Raw genomic sequence first — 21,286 nt, 5'->3', positions numbered from 1 at the left:
CATCACCACATTTGCCCGCTGCCTAGGTCGGCTCCAACACTGACCATCGACTGACACATAAATATGAGGAAAATACCTCACCTGCATCTCTCATGCAAATACTGGCAGTAGCGGCCCTTAGTCTTGGAGAAGTCAAAAAAACTCAGAGGCGGGTTATCTCGGGATCTCTCCTCGCGTTGCCGTCTTCGCCCGGCCTGAGGCCATTCAAGAGCCATTATTGCCATCTTGTGCCTCGGCTACAGATGCTGAAAATCCAGCGACGGCTGCCAAAAACAGGCATTCTGATGACGAAAGTGTTTCAATCTGTGTTCGCCCAGCGTCCGTGTGATTTTGCTGTTTTGGACGACGCGGTGGCTCAGGCAGCGTCTTGGTCCAGTCCAGATTGCGATGCACTTCTGATCCTGACCGGTTATGCTACAGCACTTTTGACTATTGGAGAAACAGAGCTATAGCTGCTTGGTTATACTTATATCAAGTGTGGATGTTTGTCTGCAGTTTTGAAATAGTCAATTTGGATTGAATGTGTGTGGTTGTTCCAGTCTCTTCCCATAAAATTTATTATATACTTTTATACTCCTGGTATCCCAGGCGAGGTATGGTTCAACTTCGTATACCGGGTCTCGGTAAAACTACTACTATAGCAAGTGCAGCAAGCGAACCCTGCCTCCATAAACTATTAATTATTATGCATAGTCCGGGATCAACCTCGATCACCTTCCAGGCCAGGTTGTCCCCGCTGTAGGACAACTCCAACCCACTGCACCAGGTCTATACTCTATGCTGCATCCATTGCACAACTTGGGCATACCTACCCCGTAGCAAATCGGCTCCTCTTCCGGATTCGACTGCCATAGCGGAAAAATAGATATCTGTGCAGTGTCACAGGGTAACCAGGTTAGCTCATCCGTCCAACAATATACATTCAACCCAGCATCAACCAGCCTCGCACAGTCTAGCCAGCTTGGATTGGTCGACACAATTCGGAGTTGCAAAGAGGCCTGGCCACAGAGACGTCAAATGCGCCATGCCGTCACCGGCTTGCAGGACGGCCAATGCAAGGGAGGCTGAAGCTAGTCCCACAGCGTCCTGCAAAAGCTGATATCCGCAAAGGGGTAGGGAAGAGGGACACAAAAGATCAGGACTAGAGCACTTACGGAAAGGGTGCCATGACCAGCGTCAGGAACGCGAGCAGTGTTGTTGCCCAGTGGTATCCTAGATTGTTGTACACTGCGTTCACCAGTTAGTAACTGGCGGTCAAGACCTGGTCCCTGGAGGATGGTTTCGGGTTTCGCAAATCTTAATGAACCCCGAATCGGGGACCATATTGAAGAAGCTGAACTCTATGATGAGGTTTCATAGTGGGTATCAAGCCGAAGCAGATACACGAACGGGAGGTGGGGTGGAGGGCGAGGGTGGTGGACGCCGTCCTTGACGTGCATTTCTCGACCTATATCAAGTTCATGTAGGACACTTACTCTGAATTCCAAAAAGTGGAAAAATTCCGCCTGCAGAACTCCTCAGAAACGAGTTTGCAGCCAGCGCGCTGGCCCCGTACAGAGGCCAAGCCTCTACCATAAAAGTAAATATACCGGCGTACACAAGGACCGTGCTAGGAGACGATTTGTCAGTGCCGATGATCCTTCATGCAGGTCGGTGACAATAGCTCGTCGAGCCAGTCAGATTTGAAACAAACAAACATACCCTGCTCCAAAGAAGGCAGTCCCAATGATCGGTACGATCCAATGGACGTAAGGGAAGATGCTCCAGGCGAACACGAACAGCCCAATAGTGAGAAGAGGCCCCCCAGCAATTGCTGCAACCAGTTAGCATCTTAAGAAGGGCATGGCGGCAACAAGACTCGGTATACGTACCAGGAGGCAACCGCCATTCCGGTTGGTGCTCACCTCCACCGTTCCTTTCTTGCTGTTTCTCAAGCTTGACGTAGATTCTTCGCCAAAATGGATCAGACAAGATTGCAAAGACCATTCCTACGAACAGCCCAAGGAAACAGAGACCACGCTGCCAGAGGTCCATTCCGTACACATTGCCAAAGACCAATTGGAAGGCACCGAAGAAAAGGTAGAGAATGCCCAGAAGGATAGCCGAGAATATGCAGAGATTCAAGCACATCGGCTCTAGAGTGAGCAAGAGGATAGGCCGATAGCAGGAGCGCATGACCGTCTTCGCCACTGACCTGTCCATCTTTTCTATAGGAGCTAGATGGCGATCATCACCCGTCTCGATCCGCAGTCTCCGGGCTTTGCGCCGTAGCAGCCTAGACAGATGTCAGTACCCCATTTCGCTATTTCCCGGAGGAGTACCAACACTGGATGGTAAGTTTCAGGAACGAAGAGTATGATTGAAACGAGCAATGCGCCTGTCCATATCAGAAGAACGTAGAAAGTCCAACGCCTATGCGCAACCAGTATTAGCAGCATTTTTGAGTAGCGATTAGACATGCATACCACGTGGTATATTGATTGATGAAACCACCAACCCTGCAAAATGTTAGAATCTGGACGACCAAAGTATACCTTGGCAGCTGAGCACATACAAGGGTCCAACTTCAGGGCCAATGAAAGGAGAGCTGGTATACAGCATCATGGGAGCGCTGAGATCGTGGCGATCGAATAAATCTCCGACTGTGCCACCGGCTACACTGAGAAAGGCAGATCCTGCAAGGCCGTTGATGAAACGACATACGATCATTGTCTCGATGTTCTTAGCAACAGCACATGGGATGAGCCATATCAAGAAGAAGGAAAACGAGATGATATAGATCTTTCTTCGGCCGTAGAACTGCTTCAGTGTTAGCAACTAGTCTTTTGGTAAGATTGAGCTCCCTACCTCTGACAATGGAGCTAACACGAGTGGCCCAAGACCTAATCCCCAGATGAAAAAACTGAGCCCAAGCGTCGCAATCAATCGTGAGCAACCAAACTCCTCTGTTAATTGGTCGTATGTCACAGTATACATTGACGATGTGCAAGTCCTTCATTGTCCAAGATATGTCAATATCAAGAAGCACATTGGTTGAAGGATAAGACCTACACGCAGAGGGATCCTATGGACAGAATGGACGTGATAATCCACTTTTTGGTTGTACCGAATGAGCGCGGATTCATCGCATCATTATCATCCCAGGTCACGACGAATTCAGAAGGCGAAGTATCCCCGGTAGCCTCTGCACCTCCCACCCCGGCCTCTGCGTCCACTGCACTGTTGCAACTGTACCCGTCATTCAACGACCAGCTGCGTTCGACAGGTCGGGATGTCGAGGGACGTAGTTGGTTGTTGTCCGTCGTCGTTGCCGGTTTGATCGGAAGGAAGCCTCCATCAAACTTTTCAGACTCCTCTCGTTCATTGCTATTTCTGCTTTCAGAATCTCGCTGTTCTGAGGGCGCCTGGACACTCCCCGCACATGCGGGGAAGTCCGCCTGGGAAGCAGACATGGTCGATCAAGGTTCAATTGGCAAATATGTTGGTGGCCATAGAATCAGTGGAGCCCTCTTTGTCGTGTCGTTGCTGCCCTCGTCGAAGAAAAAAAAAAAAAAACTAAATTTGCGCCGGAAATCGTGCCGTCGAGAGTCGAGACTCGGCCCTATAACCAAACTTATAGACTAGGTCGTCACAATTGCCGCCGTCCCCACTCTTACGACGGGTTGAGTCAACCAAATATTAGCTGAGAAATCAAGCAACTTATTAATCATTTTGCGAATGGAATGGGGGCCGTTTAGCCGGATGATCCCCGGGATGGAAAACTATCTACGTACTTACAGGCAGAGGCGCACTCGGAATTTCCGACAGCTTGTTCTCTTGATGTATACTACTTTCAATCCGCTAAATAATAAGGCAAAACAGAAACGCGTTTATCGCAGTATAAAGACAAGAGAAGATCGCTAGGGTTAGGCGACCAGGCCTCTGTCTTCTCACTGGAGCATAACATTTTTTAAGCATCTTCATCAGAACCGGTGGTCGTGTCTATTACTACCAGGACCTAGTAGAATAGAATGACATACGCAACGCGCAGTTACTGGCCTGGTTGTCTGCATCCAAGCGGACAGGCAGGTAGTTACAGTACTTGCTGTTTTGGCCCAGGAAAAAAGATTATAACCATGCTTTGATAAACCGTAATAATGGCTATAGGTACTAGCTATGCTAGCGGATACGAGGGAAATACACGCAAAACTCTCTCTTCCCGTTGTCATCATTGCGACGAATCGCGTTTGCCTTTGCTGAATACAACGACACGAAGGCCAAACAAATGGGTATAATGAACTCGCTGAGAACCAAACAGGCGACGAGACTATTTACGCTTTCCCAGCAGAGAGACACGACGTTAGATAAAAGCATTGGCATAACGTCTGACGATATCCTCAGCTGTGAACTGCGGACCAAGATTGAACTCATTGTCCGCGGGCTGGGACATTTGGCACCGGTTGTTAGGGTTCACCTGAGAATGCCCGGTATCCTGTTGACCTTGTTCTCTTGACAGGTCCTGCAATGAGGTCCTTTTGGGAGGACTGCCGAAGACGCCCGCGTCGTCGCCGTCCCGAGCTCTTTTATTGCTGGAGGCAAAGGAAGGTATGGCAATCCCCCAGTGGATGCCGCACTCATCGTTATCTCTGAAATAGAGACTGCGGAAAACCTGAAGTTCGGGTATAGTTGTCGGGTCCATCTGTTAGATGCGGGGACTTCCTAAGGCTGCGATCCCTCGTCGAATAGCTGCCATTGGATTGTTATGTCATGGCCTGTGCGCCGTAATGTACGAGGGTATGTTTTCAGCATTGGCAAGACGTCCTATGAGATGGATACGTCGACAGAGGGCGTATTACACATCGGCTCATATGACTCCCCGATCAACTAGATGCTGGCGGTACTCCTTCTGGGTGGGAACTTGTCGCTGTCTGGACATCCCAGGTCGTGTAGGGTCCTGTCGATCGGCCTTATCGTTTTGTTCGAAAAGTTCCTCTAAATCCATTTTTGAAATGGCAGAGAAAAAAGCGATGATCGATCTCTTTGGAAGGTAAGTGCGACTGAGTTGGAGAGGTTGAAGCGAGAATTTTTTTTGGGGAGAGTGGTAGTGTAGTTTGAGTTTTGAGAAAGTTGATTCATGAAGAATGCCTGGTTGCAAGAACAAGACGGGGTTCGACTCTGGTACCGGAAGAAAGTTGCAAGCTCGACACTGGAAGTCTAAATCAGTATGCGTGCCCATGATGATCATCTGACTATACCAACACCAGCGTTTACAATTCCCAAATCCTCTTAATCGTAACCCAGTTTCCATGCAATGACTGTTGCCGCTCAAAGGTATCTCGCGACTTTAGTGTGGTGATAGAGAGGGCTGACGAAGCGAATCTGACTTAAAAGTCTCCGAGGTATGATGCACAGATCATTGCCACTGATTGGGAAGGAGCAGTCGATGATAGGTCGAATGCACGGTATAAGGCTGAGGTCATGGTCAGGGACGGGCCACTTGAGCTCGTTGAGATATCACGTGACCACGACACAACAAGCCCTGAGCGCTCCCCCAGACCCCGACCAGACACACGCACACGCCTAGTCTGGTCTTCACTGTTACGGAATGACATCAGCTAGTAACTTACTATCATCAGGGTGAAATCGAACTTTTGCATGAGTAACCCCGTATCAACGGAGCTTCCGATACACGAACCTCAATCTCGGGACGGAGGAAATGTTGCTTAAGAACAAGTAAGCGAGCTTGAAGTATGAACTAGGTTTAGAGAAGGCACATGGCACAAGAGTAGATCAAGCATGAATGGAAGTAATTCTCCGCCCTCGTGGCAGTCGTAGCGAAAAAAGCAAGGAAATGGGACACTCCCAATGTACAACTCCTACGGGGCCGGAACCCAGACCACCTCCCCGTCCAAACTAGAGTACAGAGGTATGAGACGTACGGTTTTCGATTCGATTAAAAAGGTCTACTAACATAAAACTACCTAAAAATGGCCCAGAAAGCATTTGCCCAAACACAAACAGTTAAACCAAGCAATTGACACCTTTTCGGCTCCTAAAACACATGAAAAGAAACATGCCCCAACTCCAGTAGTATTCGTCAGAAAGCCCACAATCCAAGACAGTTCAGCCCTTCCATAAAACCGCTTCACTCAGCGAGGGCAGGGGAATATCGACTGAGAGATGAAAAATGGATAAAAGAAAAGGCGAAAGAGGCAGAGAGATATTGCGCATAACAATGTACAAAAAAGAGCTTCAAACAGAGGATGCACACCATGCGAACCACATCTAAGCGGCGATCTGAGTCGACTGGCTGGGAGCTTCAGCCTCTTCTTCGGCCCACGAGCCCCAGAGGGGACGCTTTCCGCGGATCTTGATCGGGCCACCAACTGTGTTTGGGCGCTGCTCAACCTGGACGGCATCCTTGGTGGCTAGGACCAGAACCTCGAAGAACATCTTGGTTGCATCGGCCTTGGACGCCTTTTTCTCCGGTAGAAGATCCTGGAATCTGACAGCCTTCTTCTGTTCTGCATCACCGAGGCAGTCACGCAGGATGTGCACGGCGCGTTTTGTACCCACCGACACGAGGGCACTGTCAACGGGCTCGATCGTCTCATCGTCAATCTCGTCCAACGGTTGGTGAATTCCTTCGTCATCAGTGAGATGGAGCTGGTCTTCCTCGTCACCGGGAAATTCAATCTCTGAGCGCTGGTGCAATGTCGAGTCAAGACCAATACCCTCGTCCATGGGTACAATCGCCTCATCTTCGCCGAGTTCCAAAGCGGGGGTGGTAGCGGCTTCTACATCCATATCGGCAATTCCGCTGTCGCGCTTGCGTTTCAGTTCACCAGCCTTTTTAACAGTATCAAAAGACAGCAGATCACGGATCTCGGGAGCCCATCCACGGCCACGGCCGCCGCCCATGACATTCGAAACAAAGTCGCCATTCTGTTGCATGGTCATGAGGGTGAGGAGGAAAGGGTCGCGAGGCAGGAAAGAAGCGGGCTGGAGAGTCTCGGCGAGCTGTTCTCGCTGGACTTGGAGGTAGGAGTTTCCTTTGTACTCGGAGTGTTCATCAAGCTCAATAGTAGGAAGTTGCTTCTGTCTCTTTACGCGCTGAGTATGCTGGATGACTGTATCGTCCTCTTCCTCATTTTCGGGATTGGCGAATTCGTTATCATTTTCGGGGTTCAGTCGCTCCATCATGCCATCAGACGCTTCTGTCAGAACGCTCTCACGATCGGATTGATCGGCATCAACGTCGGCGGCCATGGTGTCATCCTGACCAAAATCCATTCCGTCATCCAAAGGCAAAAAGTTGTCCTGCAAGCCGTCCTCTCCAAGATCCATCCTATCCAACGGGGCGCCATCCTCTCCAAGATCGAGTCCTAGATCGTCAATCTCGTTCAACTTGCCGGTTTCGCTGAAGAGATCCTCCTCGACGGGGCGCTGAGGTGGAGCTTCTCGTCCGATTTCGCTAGGGAATGCCGTCTCGTCATCTCCAAAATCAAGTCTAAGATCGAGATCAGGGTCTTCCAAAAGGGCAGGTTCTTGAGAAGCAGAGCGTCCAAGTCCAGTTTCGGGAAACAGTTGGCTTCCAAAGTCCATCGACGAGCTCGGTCGCTTACCCTCCGGTTCCAGTGCGAGAGGTTGGGCCAATAGTAAAGACGAATCGAGATTCATGAACAAGTCAGTTTCGGTCAGTACGTCAGGCAGCGTGATGCCACCCGGGGCAACTACGGCGCTTGTTGTCAGGTCGTTGTTGTTTGTGAGACGGAACGCCTGTATCGATGACAGTCAGTTACTATATCCGATGAAAGGATGGCAGTACTACTGCCGAGGTTGCATACCATCTTGATCTTCATCAAGGCTTCGTTGCAGTCATCGAGCAGGTAACGCGCTTTCCTGCTGTAAATTCGAACCACACCGAGTAGCAGCTGCCCACTCAATCGCAAAGCCATGGGAGCCTGTCCCTGATCTACGATAGCGCTGACGCTGCTTTCAATATCGGACTGTAAGATATGCGACTTGGACAGCTTGCGCTCAAGGTTGGCCGACAGCCAGACGCGAGCCAAGGGCCCGGTCTTGGACAGCAGAGTCTCTGAATAAAACATGGCGCAGACAAGTTGTAAGTCGTAAGGTATCACTCAGGTTTCTAAGGATAGGATATGCCCGAAGGTATAAGCAAAGCCCGCCCAATGCGGGGCGATTCGTAGATGTTCCGCGCAACCAGAGGGGGGGTGACGCGACGGATGCTGAAAACAAACGGTATCGGCGGACTGGGCCTCGGGCGCTCGACGGTGGTCAAGAAGGGGGTGAAAATCTTGAGATAAAAGTCAGACCAACACGTAATTGCTAAGCGACGATATTTTCAAAGGAAAACCGACGCCAAAACTCGCCAAATCGCAGGGGACCAGAGGGGCAGCGAGAAAGGGAGGAGGTTGGAGAATTGAAGTGAGTGGGTTTGCTTGGACGGCGCGTCGTTCCCGCTGCCTGGTCGCTGCTGGTCACCTGGCGAACAGGCTTCGGGGAGGCTGGGGTCACGTGCGAGATAGCTGGACCAGGACGTACTGTGTACACTCCGGAGGGCGGAAAAGTCGAGCGGCCGACGCTATTCCAGAGTGGGAATAGTACTGGACGTCAACATCCCCGACACGCCTGGGCTGTGCGAAGCGGCTCGAGACAAAGTTAACTTGGATTTCTGTCAATGTCCCCTTTTGTTGGTTTAGCGGCTCTGATAGACAAAAAGCATCCTTTACTTTTGTCGAGTTCATCAGTTTTCTTCCATACATTGATTTTCTATTAGCAAATCAGCTCCTACTAGTCGCATTCCGAGACCGTTGCCTTCTACTACTACATCTTTGTCGCGCTGACACTTGTCCAAAATCCTGAGTCCGCTAGCACCTCAGCCCTGAAAGCTGTCCGTATAGCTCCCCTACCTCGATGGGACGGTAAACGAGGTGCCTTCACAAACTCCGGTAATCGAAGCATGAGAAATGTCAAGGTCCGCTACGCCTGCGCTCCCTTTTCATAATGCCCAGGTTTCTGGTTCAAGATCTCCGTCGACAACGCCTGCGGGAGTGCGCTCCAGTGCCGTACCTTCAGTGAGTAATGATATATGCATTTACTTCCTCTGTCCTGCTCTGGATAGTTTCCACGGCTGACTAATCTTGTTCTAGGCTTCTACCTCGACCTATTCGCAGTTAGACCCTCAGGAGACCGCGGATCGCCTCCAGACATCCCTCATCCACGGACTTACCCCGGCGGAGGCGGAGATACGTTATCTACAAGATGGCCCTAACGAGCTACCTCACGAAGAACCGGAGCCTTTATGGCTGCGCTTCCTCAAGCAGTTCAAGGAAACCCTGATTCTCCTCCTCCTCGCCTCCGCCGCAATCTCGTTCTTCATGGGCAATTATGATGATGCTGTTAGCATTACACTAGCTGTGACGATTGTCGTCACAGTTGGGTTTATCCAGGAATACCGATCCGAGAAGTCTCTAGAAGCTTTGAATCGCCTAGTACCACATCACGCCCATCTGATCCGTGATGTCCCCGCGAACGGCGCACCGATTATTCACCCTACTCCAGCGGTTCCCGACGAGGAATTCGAGATGCGGGAGCTGCGGAGCAAGAGCCCGAGCTCCAGTACGGCCTCCGCAGCGGTCAAGGCTTCAACCACGGTGCCAGCTGGCGAGCTCGTACCAGGAGACTTGGTTTTGTTTACAGTCGGAGACCGAATTCCCGCCGACATTCGCATTACCGCTGCGACAGATCTAACTATTGACGAATCGAATCTCACTGGCGAGAACGAACCTGTCGCCAAGTACCCGGACGCCATCCGTCATCCGAAGAACCTTCCTACACACTCGCCCAAGATTGTTAGCCCTCCCCGGTCCCCGTTCTACGATGCACCGGCTAGTGGAGCGGTTGGTGCGGATATCCGTCTAAATGAACAGCACAATATCGCGTTTATGGGGACCTTGGTTCGATCCGGCTATGGTCAAGGACTTGTCATAGGCACCGGGGCCAAAACTGAGTTTGGCAGCATTTCAGCATCGCTCCAGGAAATCGAGAGCCCGCGTACGCCTTTGCAACTATCGATGGATCGCCTAGGCCAGGAGCTGAGTTACATCTCTTTTGGGGTCATTGCTTTGATTGTGGTCGTAGGCTTGATTCAAGGCCGCAAGCTTCTTGACATGTTCACCATTGGTGTTTCACTTGCGGTTGCCGCTATTCCGGAAGGCTTGCCAATCATTGTAACCGTGACCCTCGCGCTTGGGGTCCTGCGCATGGCATCCAGGGGGGCCATCATGCGCCGACTTCCTAGTGTCGAGACGCTTGGCTCGGTGAATGTCGTCTGCAGTGACAAAACCGGAACCCTTACGCTCAATCATATGACAGTCACTAAGATGTGGCATTTTGACTGCCCTGAACCATTCGAGGTACACAATGATATTACGTCACTAACGCCAGGCCCCGCTGCCCGCACTGTTCTGCGGATTGGCAATATTGCCAATAATGCAAGGTTGTCGCGTGTGCATGCCAATTCACCCGCTACCGCCTCATCTGCGGCGGTCCTGTCGTCCACCGATGATACCGCCTCCGGGTCAATGAAGAGTAGGTGGGTCGGGCAGCCAACCGATGTTGCAGTTCTAGATTTGCTTGATGTTTTTGGAGAAGACGATGTCCGGGACCGCCTGTGCGCGCGGGTTGCTGAAACTCCATTTAGCTCCGAGCGCAAGTGGATGGGTGTGATTATCGGCAGCGGAACACCCGGAGAGCCGTCGGCTTCGTCTGGCCCTAGCATGGCCTATATCAAAGGTGCCTTGGAACAAGTTCTGGCGCGTTGCGATACGTACTTGACAAAGGACGGTCGCGAGGTCATCCTAGATGAGCCACGACGCCAAGCTGTGCGTCACGCCGCCGAACACATGGCGTCGGAGGGACTCAGAGTCCTATCCTTTGCCAGTGGGCCAGTCAGAGAGGCCCGGGGAAGGTCAATTGGAAGCAGATCAGCGACGCCTCTCAAGGTTGAGTCTGGAGATGAGGATGACCGTTACACCGGCTTGGTCTTTGCAGGATTGGTAGGCATGAATGATCCTCCACGCAGGGACGTTCACAAGGCCATTCGCCGTCTTATGGCTGGAGGTGTAAGGGTCATCATGATCACCGGTGACGCCGAGACCACGGCCGTGGCGATTGCAAGGAAGCTCGGAATGCCCATTGCTGAAACACTGGGAGCACGGAATGTTCTCAGCGGTCATGACATTGACCGAATGGGCACGGCAGAACTGTCTCAGGCGCTTTCGTCGGTCTCGGTTTTTGCTCGTACCAGCCCCGACCACAAGATGAAGATTGTTCGCGCTCTACAGTCTCGCGGGGATGTCGTTGCCATGACGGGAGATGGCGTAAACGATGCGCCTGCATTGAAGAAGGCCGACATTGGAATTGCGATGGGCAAGCTCGGTACGGACGTGGCCAAAGAAGCGGCCGACATGATTCTCACAGACGACGACTTTTCCACAATTCTACGCGCGATCGAACAGGGTAAGGGGATCTTCTATAACATTCAGAATTTCATCACTTTCCAGCTCAGCACCAGCGTCGCCGCTCTCAGTCTTGTTTTGTTGAGCACGACTCTTGGCTTCAAGAACCCGCTGAATGCAATGCAGATTCTCTGGATTAGTGAGTGTCACTGAACCTGTCAGCAGAATTACCATTTACTAATGACCACAGATATTCTCATGGACGGTCCACCGGCACAATCACTCGGCGTGGAGCCAGTAGATCCCTCCATCATGAGCCGGCCTCCCCGGCCCAAATCTGCGCGGGTGCTCACGAAGCCTCTCATCCAACGAGTCCTCATGTCCGCTCTAATGATAATGCTGGGCACACTCATCATCTACATCTACGAAATGGGCGACGACGACGACGTGCAAACAGGTAAACGCTCCCGGGTCGTAACAGCCCACGACACAACAATGACATTCACCTGCTTCGTGCTCTTCGACATGTTCAACGCCCTCACCTGCCGCAGCGAGAGCAAATCCGTCCTCCGCGGCGAGCTCCCGCTCTTCGGCAACAAGATGTTCAATTACGCCGTGCTGGGCTCACTTGCAGGGCAGGCGTGCGTCATCTATCTCCCATTCCTGCAGCGCGTGTTCCAGACCGAGCCGCTAAATCTGGCGCATCTGTTTAAGTTGGTCTGTATTTCGAGCAGCGTCTTCTGGGTCGATGAGGGGAGGAAATACTACGTGTCGCTGAAGCGGCGGCGTGCGGTGGGCGGTGGATATAGCGTGAATGTGTAGAAGATACAATCTTGTATAGAATCGCTTGTACAGTTTTTTTATATAGTTATACTACCTAATAATGAGGAACGATCTGTGGCCATACATCTTTGATCCGGAGTAGAGCATTCGAGACCGATACTGGAACTATCACAGCAGGAATTAGGGCTACCGCAAGCGCGCGTAGAGTAAGAAGCTCTTACTACAGCCGCACACCATCCATGAACTATGACAGAGCTCTAATGACTCCTAGAGGTTATATATGTTCGAATCTCGAGCTTTTAGGTGGCCCGGCATATTACAATTGTTGGCAGCTATTCTAGGAGCAGTATAAAGTACAAAAATCAACTGGATTACATTACGCCCCTCCCGTTTCTTCTTTTGCTCTCCGGCTCTCGACCCGGATGTCTGTTAGCACCGTGATGCGCCCGAGTGGGATATCTTCTCCCCGCGCACTTCTCGACCGGGAGACATCGGTGTCGGCAATCACTTTGTTCAGTCTATCCCGTTCAGTGCTACTCTGCGTCGAAGCGCTGCTGTTTTTCGTCGACGGCTGTCGAAGCAGGCTTGGACGCAACTGCGTCATGAACAGCCCCAGATTGCGACTACTGTTGAGGGCAAGACCAAAGTCTACGAAGTACCGGATAAAGCTGCATTGCATGAGTGGCTGGCCTTGACTTTTGTCGTTTCCGACGCCACAGACGCAGAGGCCCTTTGGGATACTGTGGAGCCGATTCCCCAAACAACACTCTACTACCTTCCCAAGTCCTCCGAGATAATATTGCGCGGCCATCACTATGTGCTAGATGGCATTGGCCTTCTCGTGCTCCTAGATCGTGACCTGAACGCCCTGGCTAACTCTGCCACTGAGGACATCACATTTGGGGACGAGGTGACCCGCCCGGCGCCCCCTCTGGGGGAGGTCCTCGGTGTCCCCGACCAGCCCACCTCAGAGCAGACAGAAAAGGTTACTTCACTCCTGATGAGCTACGCCACAAGGGTCCCCGGCATCGGCCCTGTATCCAAGGCCAACCGCGCACCAGCAGGTACCTGCCGCAACACTCGGCTCACCTTTCCCCCTCAAACGACCGAAGCAATTGTCCAGGTCTGCAAGGAAAAGGGCATCACCGTGACCTCCGCCGTGCATGCGGCCTACATCCAAACACTGACGAAGCTCGCCGACCCAAGCACTCCATCCTCGCACTACGTGACTTCTGCATCATTCGACATCCGTCGATATCTCCCAAAGCCATACAACTCTGCCAGTACGCTCGTCTGTGTGGTACTCGCCACTACCATTCCACGTAGACCTGCCAGATTCGTTTTGGGATATGGAGAGCGCGCTGAGCAAGTTCTACCGGACCTCTTTCCGTGACGACCCTGCGCTGCGCCTGATGACTCCACATTACAACCGTTTTATGGAAACAGTTGCTGGAAGCCCGAGTATCAGCAGACGCCAATCCCTCATGATGCACTGCCGAGCAGTATGGGCGTTGTGGAGCGGTACGTGCAGCGTGAGTATGGCGGGACTATCACAGTGAGGGATTTGACGGTGGTGTAGATGTGGTGCTGGGAATGAGCATGTTCTTCATCTCTACGTTTCGCGACAAGCTGCAGGTTGTGTATAGCTTTAATGATGGTTACGAAGAGCCTGCTGATGTCGATCGCTACCTGGAGGGAATCCGTACTGTGCTAATTGAGGAGCTGCTGGTCCGATAGTGAAAGAAAGATGCCATGGTTGACACAAACAGGTAGCTCGCAGTGATGTCTTCTAACGTCCTCTCCTGCAGCTCAGTGCACCTTTGCTATTTCAGAAGCAACATCTGCTTCCACCCAGACAGCTACCTTTAGCTTTAATCTGGACCGCAGAACTGTAAGCAGGCTAACATACCAAGCATGGTTTAGCAGACCGAAAATCGTATTTTGCTGCGTAGTTGCAGCTCGAAGCAGAAGCGCAGAGTTATCCCAGCACAATTCCACCTTACCCCACCCAGATATTCATGTCAGCCTCTAATAGCCAAACTTACACTATCCTGCAACCCTCCTACTTTGAACGGTAGTGATAGCTCACTAGCCAGTTGGTCCGCAGGGATGCTGCTAGCTCAAGACGGGAATCTGCATGAACTCAGCCTACCGTGCGCCTTTGCGCGGCGTCTTTCCAGTGGAGTCCGGAGCGTCGTGACTGAGCAGTGATCTATCAAAAAGTCCAGTTTGCTTTTGTACTCTCGTCATGGAGGGGCCATACGCTGAGAAGGCATGAGTGATTCGCCTGCCTAAGGAGCAACGCTGGTGTAGGTAGGTGCTACTTTTTCCTGATCCTTCGCCGTAAGGCATCCTAGCCGGTCCTGCAAGCCCCTCATATCACGTTCGGAGACTTGAGTCTGAAGAGGTCCGGGTCTTATGAGTCAAATTGGGTTGTCTGGGAATCCTTGTTTTACCAGCAACTATACAACCTTCTGGTAGTATCAGCTGGGGGAGGACGCGTTAGTCCAGATTTATTACTCCTCAATTTGAGCTCACTACCACAGATTCGCACGGATAATGCAAATTCCTGAGAAAGTACCCTCCATGCCCCAAGCCGACTTTCCCACCATGTCTGCCGCGGATAAGAGCGCAGCAATCGCGATTATTGGCATCGGTGAGCTTGACGGCGTCACAACAGAACACGAAAGTTTACACAGGATCTCAGGATGTCAGCCCCCCGGGGATATCTTCAGTCCCTCGCAACTCTGGGATTTCCTAGCAGAGGGTCGCTCAGCAGCCGGCGCACTGCCACAGTCCCGCTTCAACTGCGACAGCTACCATGGAGATAAGGACGAGCCGGCAACCACTCAAGCCCGAGGCGGATACTTTCTCCAAGATGACATTCAACAATTCGATAACCAGTTCTTTGGGATTAATAACCGCGAGGCCGCGGCTATGGATCCTCAGCAGCGGACGCTCCTCGAGGTTGTGTTTGAGACGTTTGAGAGCGCCAGGGTAACACTGGATCAAGTCTCCGGGGCCAATGTCGGGTGTTACGGTGCGTTATCTACATTTTCTTCGTACCCCTCTCACTTTTATAGTCATCGTGCGTTCAAAACAGGGATGGAATGCAGTGGCCTCCTTCACGCCGGACTATATAGCCCTCCAGACCAAGGACCCAGAAAGGCTCACTCGGTACAGCGCCCTGGGTCTAGGCGCAGCCCTCCTCAGCAATCGCATCAGCCACATCTTCAACCTAAAAGGGCCGAGCTGCGTCGTTGACACGGCGTGCTCTTCGTCCCTTTACGCGCTCCATATGGCTTGCGTGGCGCTGCAGAACGGCGAATGTGACTCTGCGGTTGTCGCGGGAGTGAACCTGATTCAGTCGCCTGAGCTGCATATCGCAATCTCCCAAGCTGGACTATTATCGCCGTCTTCGACTTGCCACACATTCGACTCGTCGGCCGATGGGTAAGTTGCGCTCGTTCGTTCTCCTCGTGCAACGGCGATGCAATGATGGAGCTAAGCCGGTCTAAAATTGTAGTTACGCGCGAGCAGACGGAGTCAACGCAATCTATATCAAGCGACTGGATGACGCTCTACGTGACAGGGACGTGGTTCGATCCATAATCCGCGGCACGGCCGTCAACAGTAACGGGCGCACGCCTGGGATCTCGTTGCCCAGTGTCGATGGCCAGGAGGCGGTGATCCGGAAGGCGTATACTCGCGCCGGACTGAACCCTGCAGAGACAGCCTATGTCGAGACCCATGGTACCGGGACCAGCATTGGGGATCCAATTGAAGTGGAAGCCCTGTCACGGGTTTTTGACTCTAAACCGACCTTGCTCGGCTCAGTGAAACCGAATCTCGGGCATGGAGAGGCGTCTAGTGGGCTACTGAGTGTGATCAAGGCCAGTCTTGCAGTTGAGCGAGGTCAGATTCCGCCAACTATCGGCGTCAAGGAGCTCAATCCGAAGATCAAGGCCGAGGAATGGGGCGTCGAGGTGGTTACCCGTCTGATTACATTTCCATCATGAGGAAGCTGTCCGCACTGCCAACGCACATGGGATCATTAACGAAGCTGATTTCCAAGCTCTTCAAGTCTCTTGTCGGAGGGGCCACCTGGAAAATGGGACTGTCGACAACGATTCCTCGTCCATGCCATACCTGCTGCCGTTTTCTCCTCGCGAGCTACAGTCACGGGACGCCTAGATTCATCCATGATCTCCCCACCTACCCCTGGCACTACGAGGAAATTCAGTGGACAGAATCTAGGGTTAGTCGAGAGGGACGCTTTCGCCGTTCCCACGACACGGGCTGTTAGGTGGCGAGGTGGCAGGTGGGAATCATAGCACCTTTGGATGGCGAAATATACTACGTCTGGTCAATGTCCCATGGCTGCGAGACCACAAACTGGGCGGGACAGTGGTATTTCCTGCGGCCGGATATCTGGCGATGGCCGTTGAGGCATTGATGCAGATAGCTGTTCCTTTAGATGGAGAGTCCGCGGATCTAGATATCCCTGTCGTACTCCGCCAGGTGCATCTACCGAAGGCTCTCCAGTTGACGGACGAAGAGCCGGTCGAGCTCTACACGGAGCTCCGGCCTCATCCTATCTCTAGCGTAAACGCTTCAGATACATGGTGGGAATTCCAGATCTCTTCCGTCTCCGATGCTACGCCTTGTACTTGAGCCCAGGGTCAGATCAGGCTCGAGCCTACAGCAGCAGGGGGGCCCGGTGCTGGAACTGAGATAGACCCACCCCGCTGTGGCGTGGAGGGCCAATTCCAACAGCTCTGGTATGAGATGGTTGCTCGAGGAGGCCTGGAGTTCGGTCCAGCCTTCCAGCACATGCAGGAGATCTACACCCCCGCAGCAAAGGGGACTCTCTACGCCGAAGCGTGTACACGGACACTTACCCTGGTCATCGAAGGTACCGCACAATTGCATCCGCGCTACATATTGCATCCTACACTCCTAGACGCCATGCTTCAGGTCTCTTTGGTCGCGTGCACCGGTGGCTCCTTCCTGTCTGTAGTTGCCAGGGTGCCCACCAGACTTGGAAACGTGAGCATTCGCTCGTCCAGAGCATCGCAAGACGGCGGCGTCATCCGGTCGACCTCCAAAGTAAGCGGGTTGAGCACTCACCAGGCGGATACTGCGTTGTTAGACGCACAACAGCGGACAGTGGCGCGCTTTACGAATGTCGACTTCACCACCATAACCGGAATCAACACAGCGGACGAGATACGATACTCTATATCACGAGTAATCTGGAGACCGGACATCACTCTGATCAGTGATAATGCCTGCTTCACAGCAGCGCTCGAACATGCCATCTCAGTGTCGCACTTTGGGTGTTTTGGCCACTGGGCACATCTCCTAGCTGCTATCGATCTGGTAGTGCATAAGAACCCCGACTCGCATATCCTGTGTCTCTCAACAGACTTGGCCCTTATAACCGTGCTATTGACAGAGGTCTGAATGCTTCAAGCCTTCACAGACGATTCAATTCGTTTTTCCTAGGCAGAGTGGCCTCGAATGGGGTGCTAGAGGTTGCAGAAGTCCGTGGCCATAGTGTGCCCTTGGGTCTCAAGACGCTAAAATATGACAAGCCGGTATCTGGCATTGAATTCTCACTCGTGATCCTTGGGTCTGATGGGGTGATATTGGATAAGATGCCGGCCTCTTACACAAGTGCTGGTACTACATTCTTACTTGCGCCCTCTCTCGACGATGGCAGTGAGCTGATGCGGGACCGGTTCTCAGTGCTACGGTCTCACTCAGTTCCGGTCATAACGTGCAATTGTTCGTTCCTGAACCCCACGTTCATGTCCTGCGATCGGTTCCTGTGCCATTGTTCAGCAATACCATCATTATCGGCCAATCCGCCGCAAGTCCAGTAGAAGAAGCCCTAGCTCACTACCTACGCACCGATTTTCACACGTCAACAAATTACATAGCCCTACCATATCTTCCTCATTGCCATATTCCCCCCAGAACCCTAGTCATCTCCACACTCGAGATTGAAGATTCGCTCCTCTCCAACCCGAGTCCCGAACACTTCGACGCTGCAAAGAGGATAATTGAGCAAGCAAGCCATATCGTCTGGCTATACGGGATCTGGGTCTGGGTCCGGTAAGAGCCCAGGATCTAATCCTACGCTTTCCCTCTTCACAGGTCTTGCGCGCGCTGTGCGCGTTGAGCAGCCGGGGACGAGAATTTTTACTCTGGAGCTTGAGCCGAGTACTGAAGCTGGGGTCGTCTCGAGAGCTGTTTGCAAGATTTTGGAGAGGGCGAGTTTGGAAGGCGATGTTGTCGACTGCGAATACATGACGAAAGAAGGAAATCTCATGATCAGTCGCATCGTGCCTGATCAGTGCATGAACCGGGAGTTTCACATTCGTCAAACTGGGACTGCGGTATCTGCTGCTGCAGTATCCACTCCTATAGCCAGTGCTGAAAACGCATTCTTATCAATCAAGAGCCCTGGGCAGACGAGCACAGCCGGAGGAGGAGCCATGTTCATCAGACGGCCGCTCCCAGGTAGCTCACGGTTGGGCAGCGAAGACGTTCTCATAAAAGTCTCGTGTGTTGGCTTAAATGCCAAAGATGTCTATGCACTTGCCGGACGAACTCAAACGACAAACGGCACATGCAGCTCAGAGTACACCGGTCACGTAGTGGCTATTGGTTCGGGTTCACCCAGCCACCAGCTTGCGGTGGGCGATAAAGTCGCAGTCATGTATCGTGGCCGGTTCGCCACGTATGAAGTAGTGCCAGCCTGGAGCTGCATCAAACTTCACGATAATGAGGAACTACACGTCATGGCCGGAGTCCTAGTCGTCTTTGTGACGGCCGTCTACGCCCTGCACCACCGAGCGCGTCTGCAGCGCGGACAATCAATCCTCATCCACTCCGCTGCAGGTGGTGTTGGGATTGCAGCGATCCAGTCGGCGAAACTTGCAGGGGCTGAAGTATTCGCTACTGTCGGAACAGACGAGAAAAAGCAGTATCTGGTTAATACCTTTGAGCTGGACGAGGGGCATATTTTCTCCTCGCATGATGCGGGCCTCGCAGCGGGGATTAGGGCTGCTACAGACAAGCACGGCGTTGATGTCGTGCTGAATTCACTCGTTGGCGAACTCCTGCATGAAAGCTGGGGTAGTTGTCTTGCGGACTGGGGTCGGTTCGTGGAGATTGGGAAACGGGATATCCTCGACCACGGCCGGCTGGACATGGGGGTGTTTTGGGAAGGGGACGACGTTCACGGCGTTTGACCTTAGTATGTTCAGCGAGTCTTCCTCGCCGGCCATACATCAGCAGGTCCATGAGATGATGGCACATGTCATGGGATTATTGAGGAGCGGTGAGATCCAGCCCATCCAGCCGCTGGCCGTGTTCAGGGTCGCGGAGGTAGACTCCGCATTGAGCTATTTCAAGAACAGAAACCGATTGGCAAGATTGTTGTGTCGTTTGAGGACGAGACGCAGATTGTTCCTGTTGTCCCAGAGAGGTACATGGCGCAACTGAGTCACCATAAAAGCTATCTCCTTGTTGGGTGCCTGGGCGGGCTAGGGCGCAGTCTCTCTAGATGGATGATCGGCCGAGGCGCGCGCCATTTTGTCTTTCAGGGCCGGACAGGGCATGAAAAGCCGGCTGCAAGACGATTGATTGAAGAGCTAGAGCGAGATGGTGCCCATTGCACCGTTGTTACCGGCGACGTAATCAAGTATGCAGACGTCGAGCGCGCCGTCCAGGCCGCCGGGGCTACTGTGCCACTTGGCAGTGTCGTACAAGCGGCCATGGGCCTGCACGAGTCCATATTCAAGTACATTACGCACGAAGCGTGGCAGACCGGCACACTAGCGAAGGTGCAGGGGACGTGGAATCTGCATCAGGCGCTCGCCGCGGAAGACAAGGAGAAGGACCTCGACTTCTTCCTCCTAACCAGCTCCATCGCCGGAAAGGTGGGAACAGCCACCGAGGCAAACTACTGCGCAGCCAACAACTTCCTAGACGCCTTTGCGCAGTACCGACGGAGATTGGGCCTGAAGGCCGTCTCGCTGGGACTGGGGATGGTCTCTGAGGTTGGGTATCTGCATGAACATAGGGATATCGGGAAACTGCTGCTTCGAAAGGGCATCCGACCTTTGTTGGAGGATGAAATGCTTCAGATTGTTGACTTTGCACTGGCTCAGCAGCTTACCCCGACCTCCGTCCGTGATCGGGACACTCTAGCCCAATCGCTCATCCTGACGGGGCTAGAGGATACAGGGCATGGCAACAGCAAAGCGCAGAATACACCGCATTCTCGCAGTATGTATCCGACGCACGGTTATCTGTTCTGAGGTGCGCGCTGCAGCGAAGAGAAACGCGGTCTACGACGGCCACTAGGACGCCCGCATCAGTGATACAAGCTGCGTTGGCTGAGCAGGACGATGAGAAACTGCGGTCCACGGTGGTGGGTGTCATTGCGCAAAAGTTCTGCAACCTGATTCTATTGCCGCTGGAGAAACTAGACGTGGATGTTTCGATGATGCGCTATGGGATTGATAGTATGCTGGCAGCGGAGCTGCGCCAGTATATCTTTAGCACGACTGCAGTCGAGGTTGACTTTTTGATGTTGATGGAGCAGAAGACGAGTGTTGCGGCAGTTGCTAGGAAAGTTGTCGATCGGTTGCGGGAATCTGCTCTTCCAGAGGCTTGGAATAGGAAGTTTATAGTGTCGATGACCAGGAGGTTCTGCAAATGCTTGGATTTACCAAGGGTGAAATATGGGCGTAAATATGCTATCTCCGCCTTATTGCTCATATCCCCCTTACTTTTTTGCTTCCTCCGTAGACAACCCCCCTGCCAGTTTTGAGTGGTAAGCTAAAATCCCCACTAGTTTTGTATGGAACGCAGAGTTTGCGTCAGGCCTCTTAATGAAGGCCTCGATGAAGCCTTGATAGAGGTCTTGATGAATACCTCGATGAATACCTCGATGAATACCTCGATGAATACCTCGATGAATACCTCGATGAATACCTCGATGAATACCTCGATGAATACCT

At 52.5% G+C, this 21,286-nt stretch overlaps 7 protein-coding genes across 7 annotated transcripts; 3 read left to right on the top strand and 4 right to left on the bottom strand.

The window, feature by feature from the left end:
* Window positions 1–565: 565 nt before the first annotated feature.
* Window positions 566–2,576, bottom strand: BJX68DRAFT_240304 (major facilitator superfamily domain-containing protein). The gene is made up of 8 exons (XM_071040665.1): window positions 2,555–2,576; window positions 2,466–2,498; window positions 2,326–2,412; window positions 1,872–2,275; window positions 1,702–1,813; window positions 1,476–1,609; window positions 1,155–1,227; window positions 566–869 (listed from the first exon to the last, which is right to left on the bottom strand). Exons 4-8 carry the CDS (start codon window positions 2,200–2,202, stop codon window positions 809–811), a joined length of 711 nt encoding a protein of 236 aa, XP_070897307.1. The 5' UTR covers window positions 2,203–2,275; window positions 2,326–2,412; window positions 2,466–2,498; window positions 2,555–2,576; the 3' UTR covers window positions 566–808.
* On the bottom strand, window positions 2,178–3,583 carry BJX68DRAFT_120351 (major facilitator superfamily domain-containing protein). The gene is made up of 5 exons (XM_071036111.1): window positions 3,052–3,583; window positions 2,848–2,992; window positions 2,555–2,799; window positions 2,466–2,498; window positions 2,178–2,412 (listed from the first exon to the last, which is right to left on the bottom strand). Exons 1-5 carry the CDS (start codon window positions 3,450–3,452, stop codon window positions 2,217–2,219), a joined length of 1,020 nt encoding a protein of 339 aa, XP_070897306.1. The 5' UTR covers window positions 3,453–3,583; the 3' UTR covers window positions 2,178–2,216.
* Window positions 3,584–4,760: 1,177 nt separating this feature from the next.
* Window positions 4,761–5,436, bottom strand: BJX68DRAFT_120342 (uncharacterized protein). Its single transcript, XM_071036110.1, has one exon. The coding sequence runs from the start codon at window positions 5,285–5,287 to the stop codon at window positions 4,844–4,846; it is 444 nt and encodes a 147-aa protein (XP_070897305.1). The 5' UTR covers window positions 5,288–5,436; the 3' UTR covers window positions 4,761–4,843.
* Window positions 5,437–5,826: 390 nt separating this feature from the next.
* BJX68DRAFT_240267 (kleisin alpha) lies at window positions 5,827–8,426 on the bottom strand. Its single transcript, XM_071040663.1, has 2 exons — window positions 7,827–8,426; window positions 5,827–7,758 (listed from the first exon to the last, which is right to left on the bottom strand). Exons 1-2 carry the CDS (start codon window positions 8,088–8,090, stop codon window positions 6,265–6,267), a joined length of 1,758 nt encoding a protein of 585 aa, XP_070897304.1. The 5' UTR covers window positions 8,091–8,426; the 3' UTR covers window positions 5,827–6,264.
* Window positions 8,427–8,670: 244 nt separating this feature from the next.
* Window positions 8,671–12,367, top strand: pmr1 (Ca(2+)/Mn(2+)-transporting P-type ATPase PMR1). Its single transcript, XM_071040662.1, has 3 exons — window positions 8,671–9,080; window positions 9,156–11,664; window positions 11,716–12,367. The coding sequence occupies exons 1-3, from the start codon at window positions 8,973–8,975 to the stop codon at window positions 12,285–12,287; spliced, it is 3,189 nt and encodes a 1,062-aa protein (XP_070897303.1). The 5' UTR covers window positions 8,671–8,972; the 3' UTR covers window positions 12,288–12,367.
* Window positions 12,368–14,858: 2,491 nt separating this feature from the next.
* BJX68DRAFT_256305 (putative PKS-like enzyme) lies at window positions 14,859–16,267 on the top strand (the record flags this gene model as incomplete). Its single annotated transcript, XM_071043164.1, has 4 exons — window positions 14,859–14,904; window positions 14,956–15,245; window positions 15,352–15,701; window positions 15,775–16,267. The coding sequence occupies 4 exons, from the start codon at window positions 14,859–14,861 to the stop codon at window positions 16,265–16,267; spliced, it is 1,179 nt and encodes a 392-aa protein (XP_070897302.1).
* A 418-nt stretch (window positions 16,268–16,685) lies between these two features.
* Window positions 16,686–21,017, top strand: BJX68DRAFT_268439 (KR domain-containing protein; the record flags this gene model as incomplete). The annotated part of the gene is made up of 7 exons (XM_071046100.1): window positions 16,686–16,914; window positions 16,987–17,662; window positions 17,734–17,972; window positions 18,411–19,504; window positions 19,679–20,549; window positions 20,642–20,909; window positions 20,957–21,017. 7 exons carry the CDS (start codon window positions 16,686–16,688, stop codon window positions 21,015–21,017), a joined length of 3,438 nt encoding a protein of 1,145 aa, XP_070897301.1.
* Between the last annotated feature and the right edge of the window lie 269 nt (window positions 21,018–21,286).

Source organism: Aspergillus pseudodeflectus, assembly GCF_044049435.1.
Source record: "Aspergillus pseudodeflectus strain CBS 756.74 chromosome Unknown BJX68scaffold_31, whole genome shotgun sequence".
Lineage (NCBI taxonomy): Eukaryota > Fungi > Ascomycota > Eurotiomycetes > Eurotiales > Aspergillaceae > Aspergillus > Aspergillus pseudodeflectus.
This window is presented reverse-complemented; position numbering and strand designations above follow the sequence as displayed.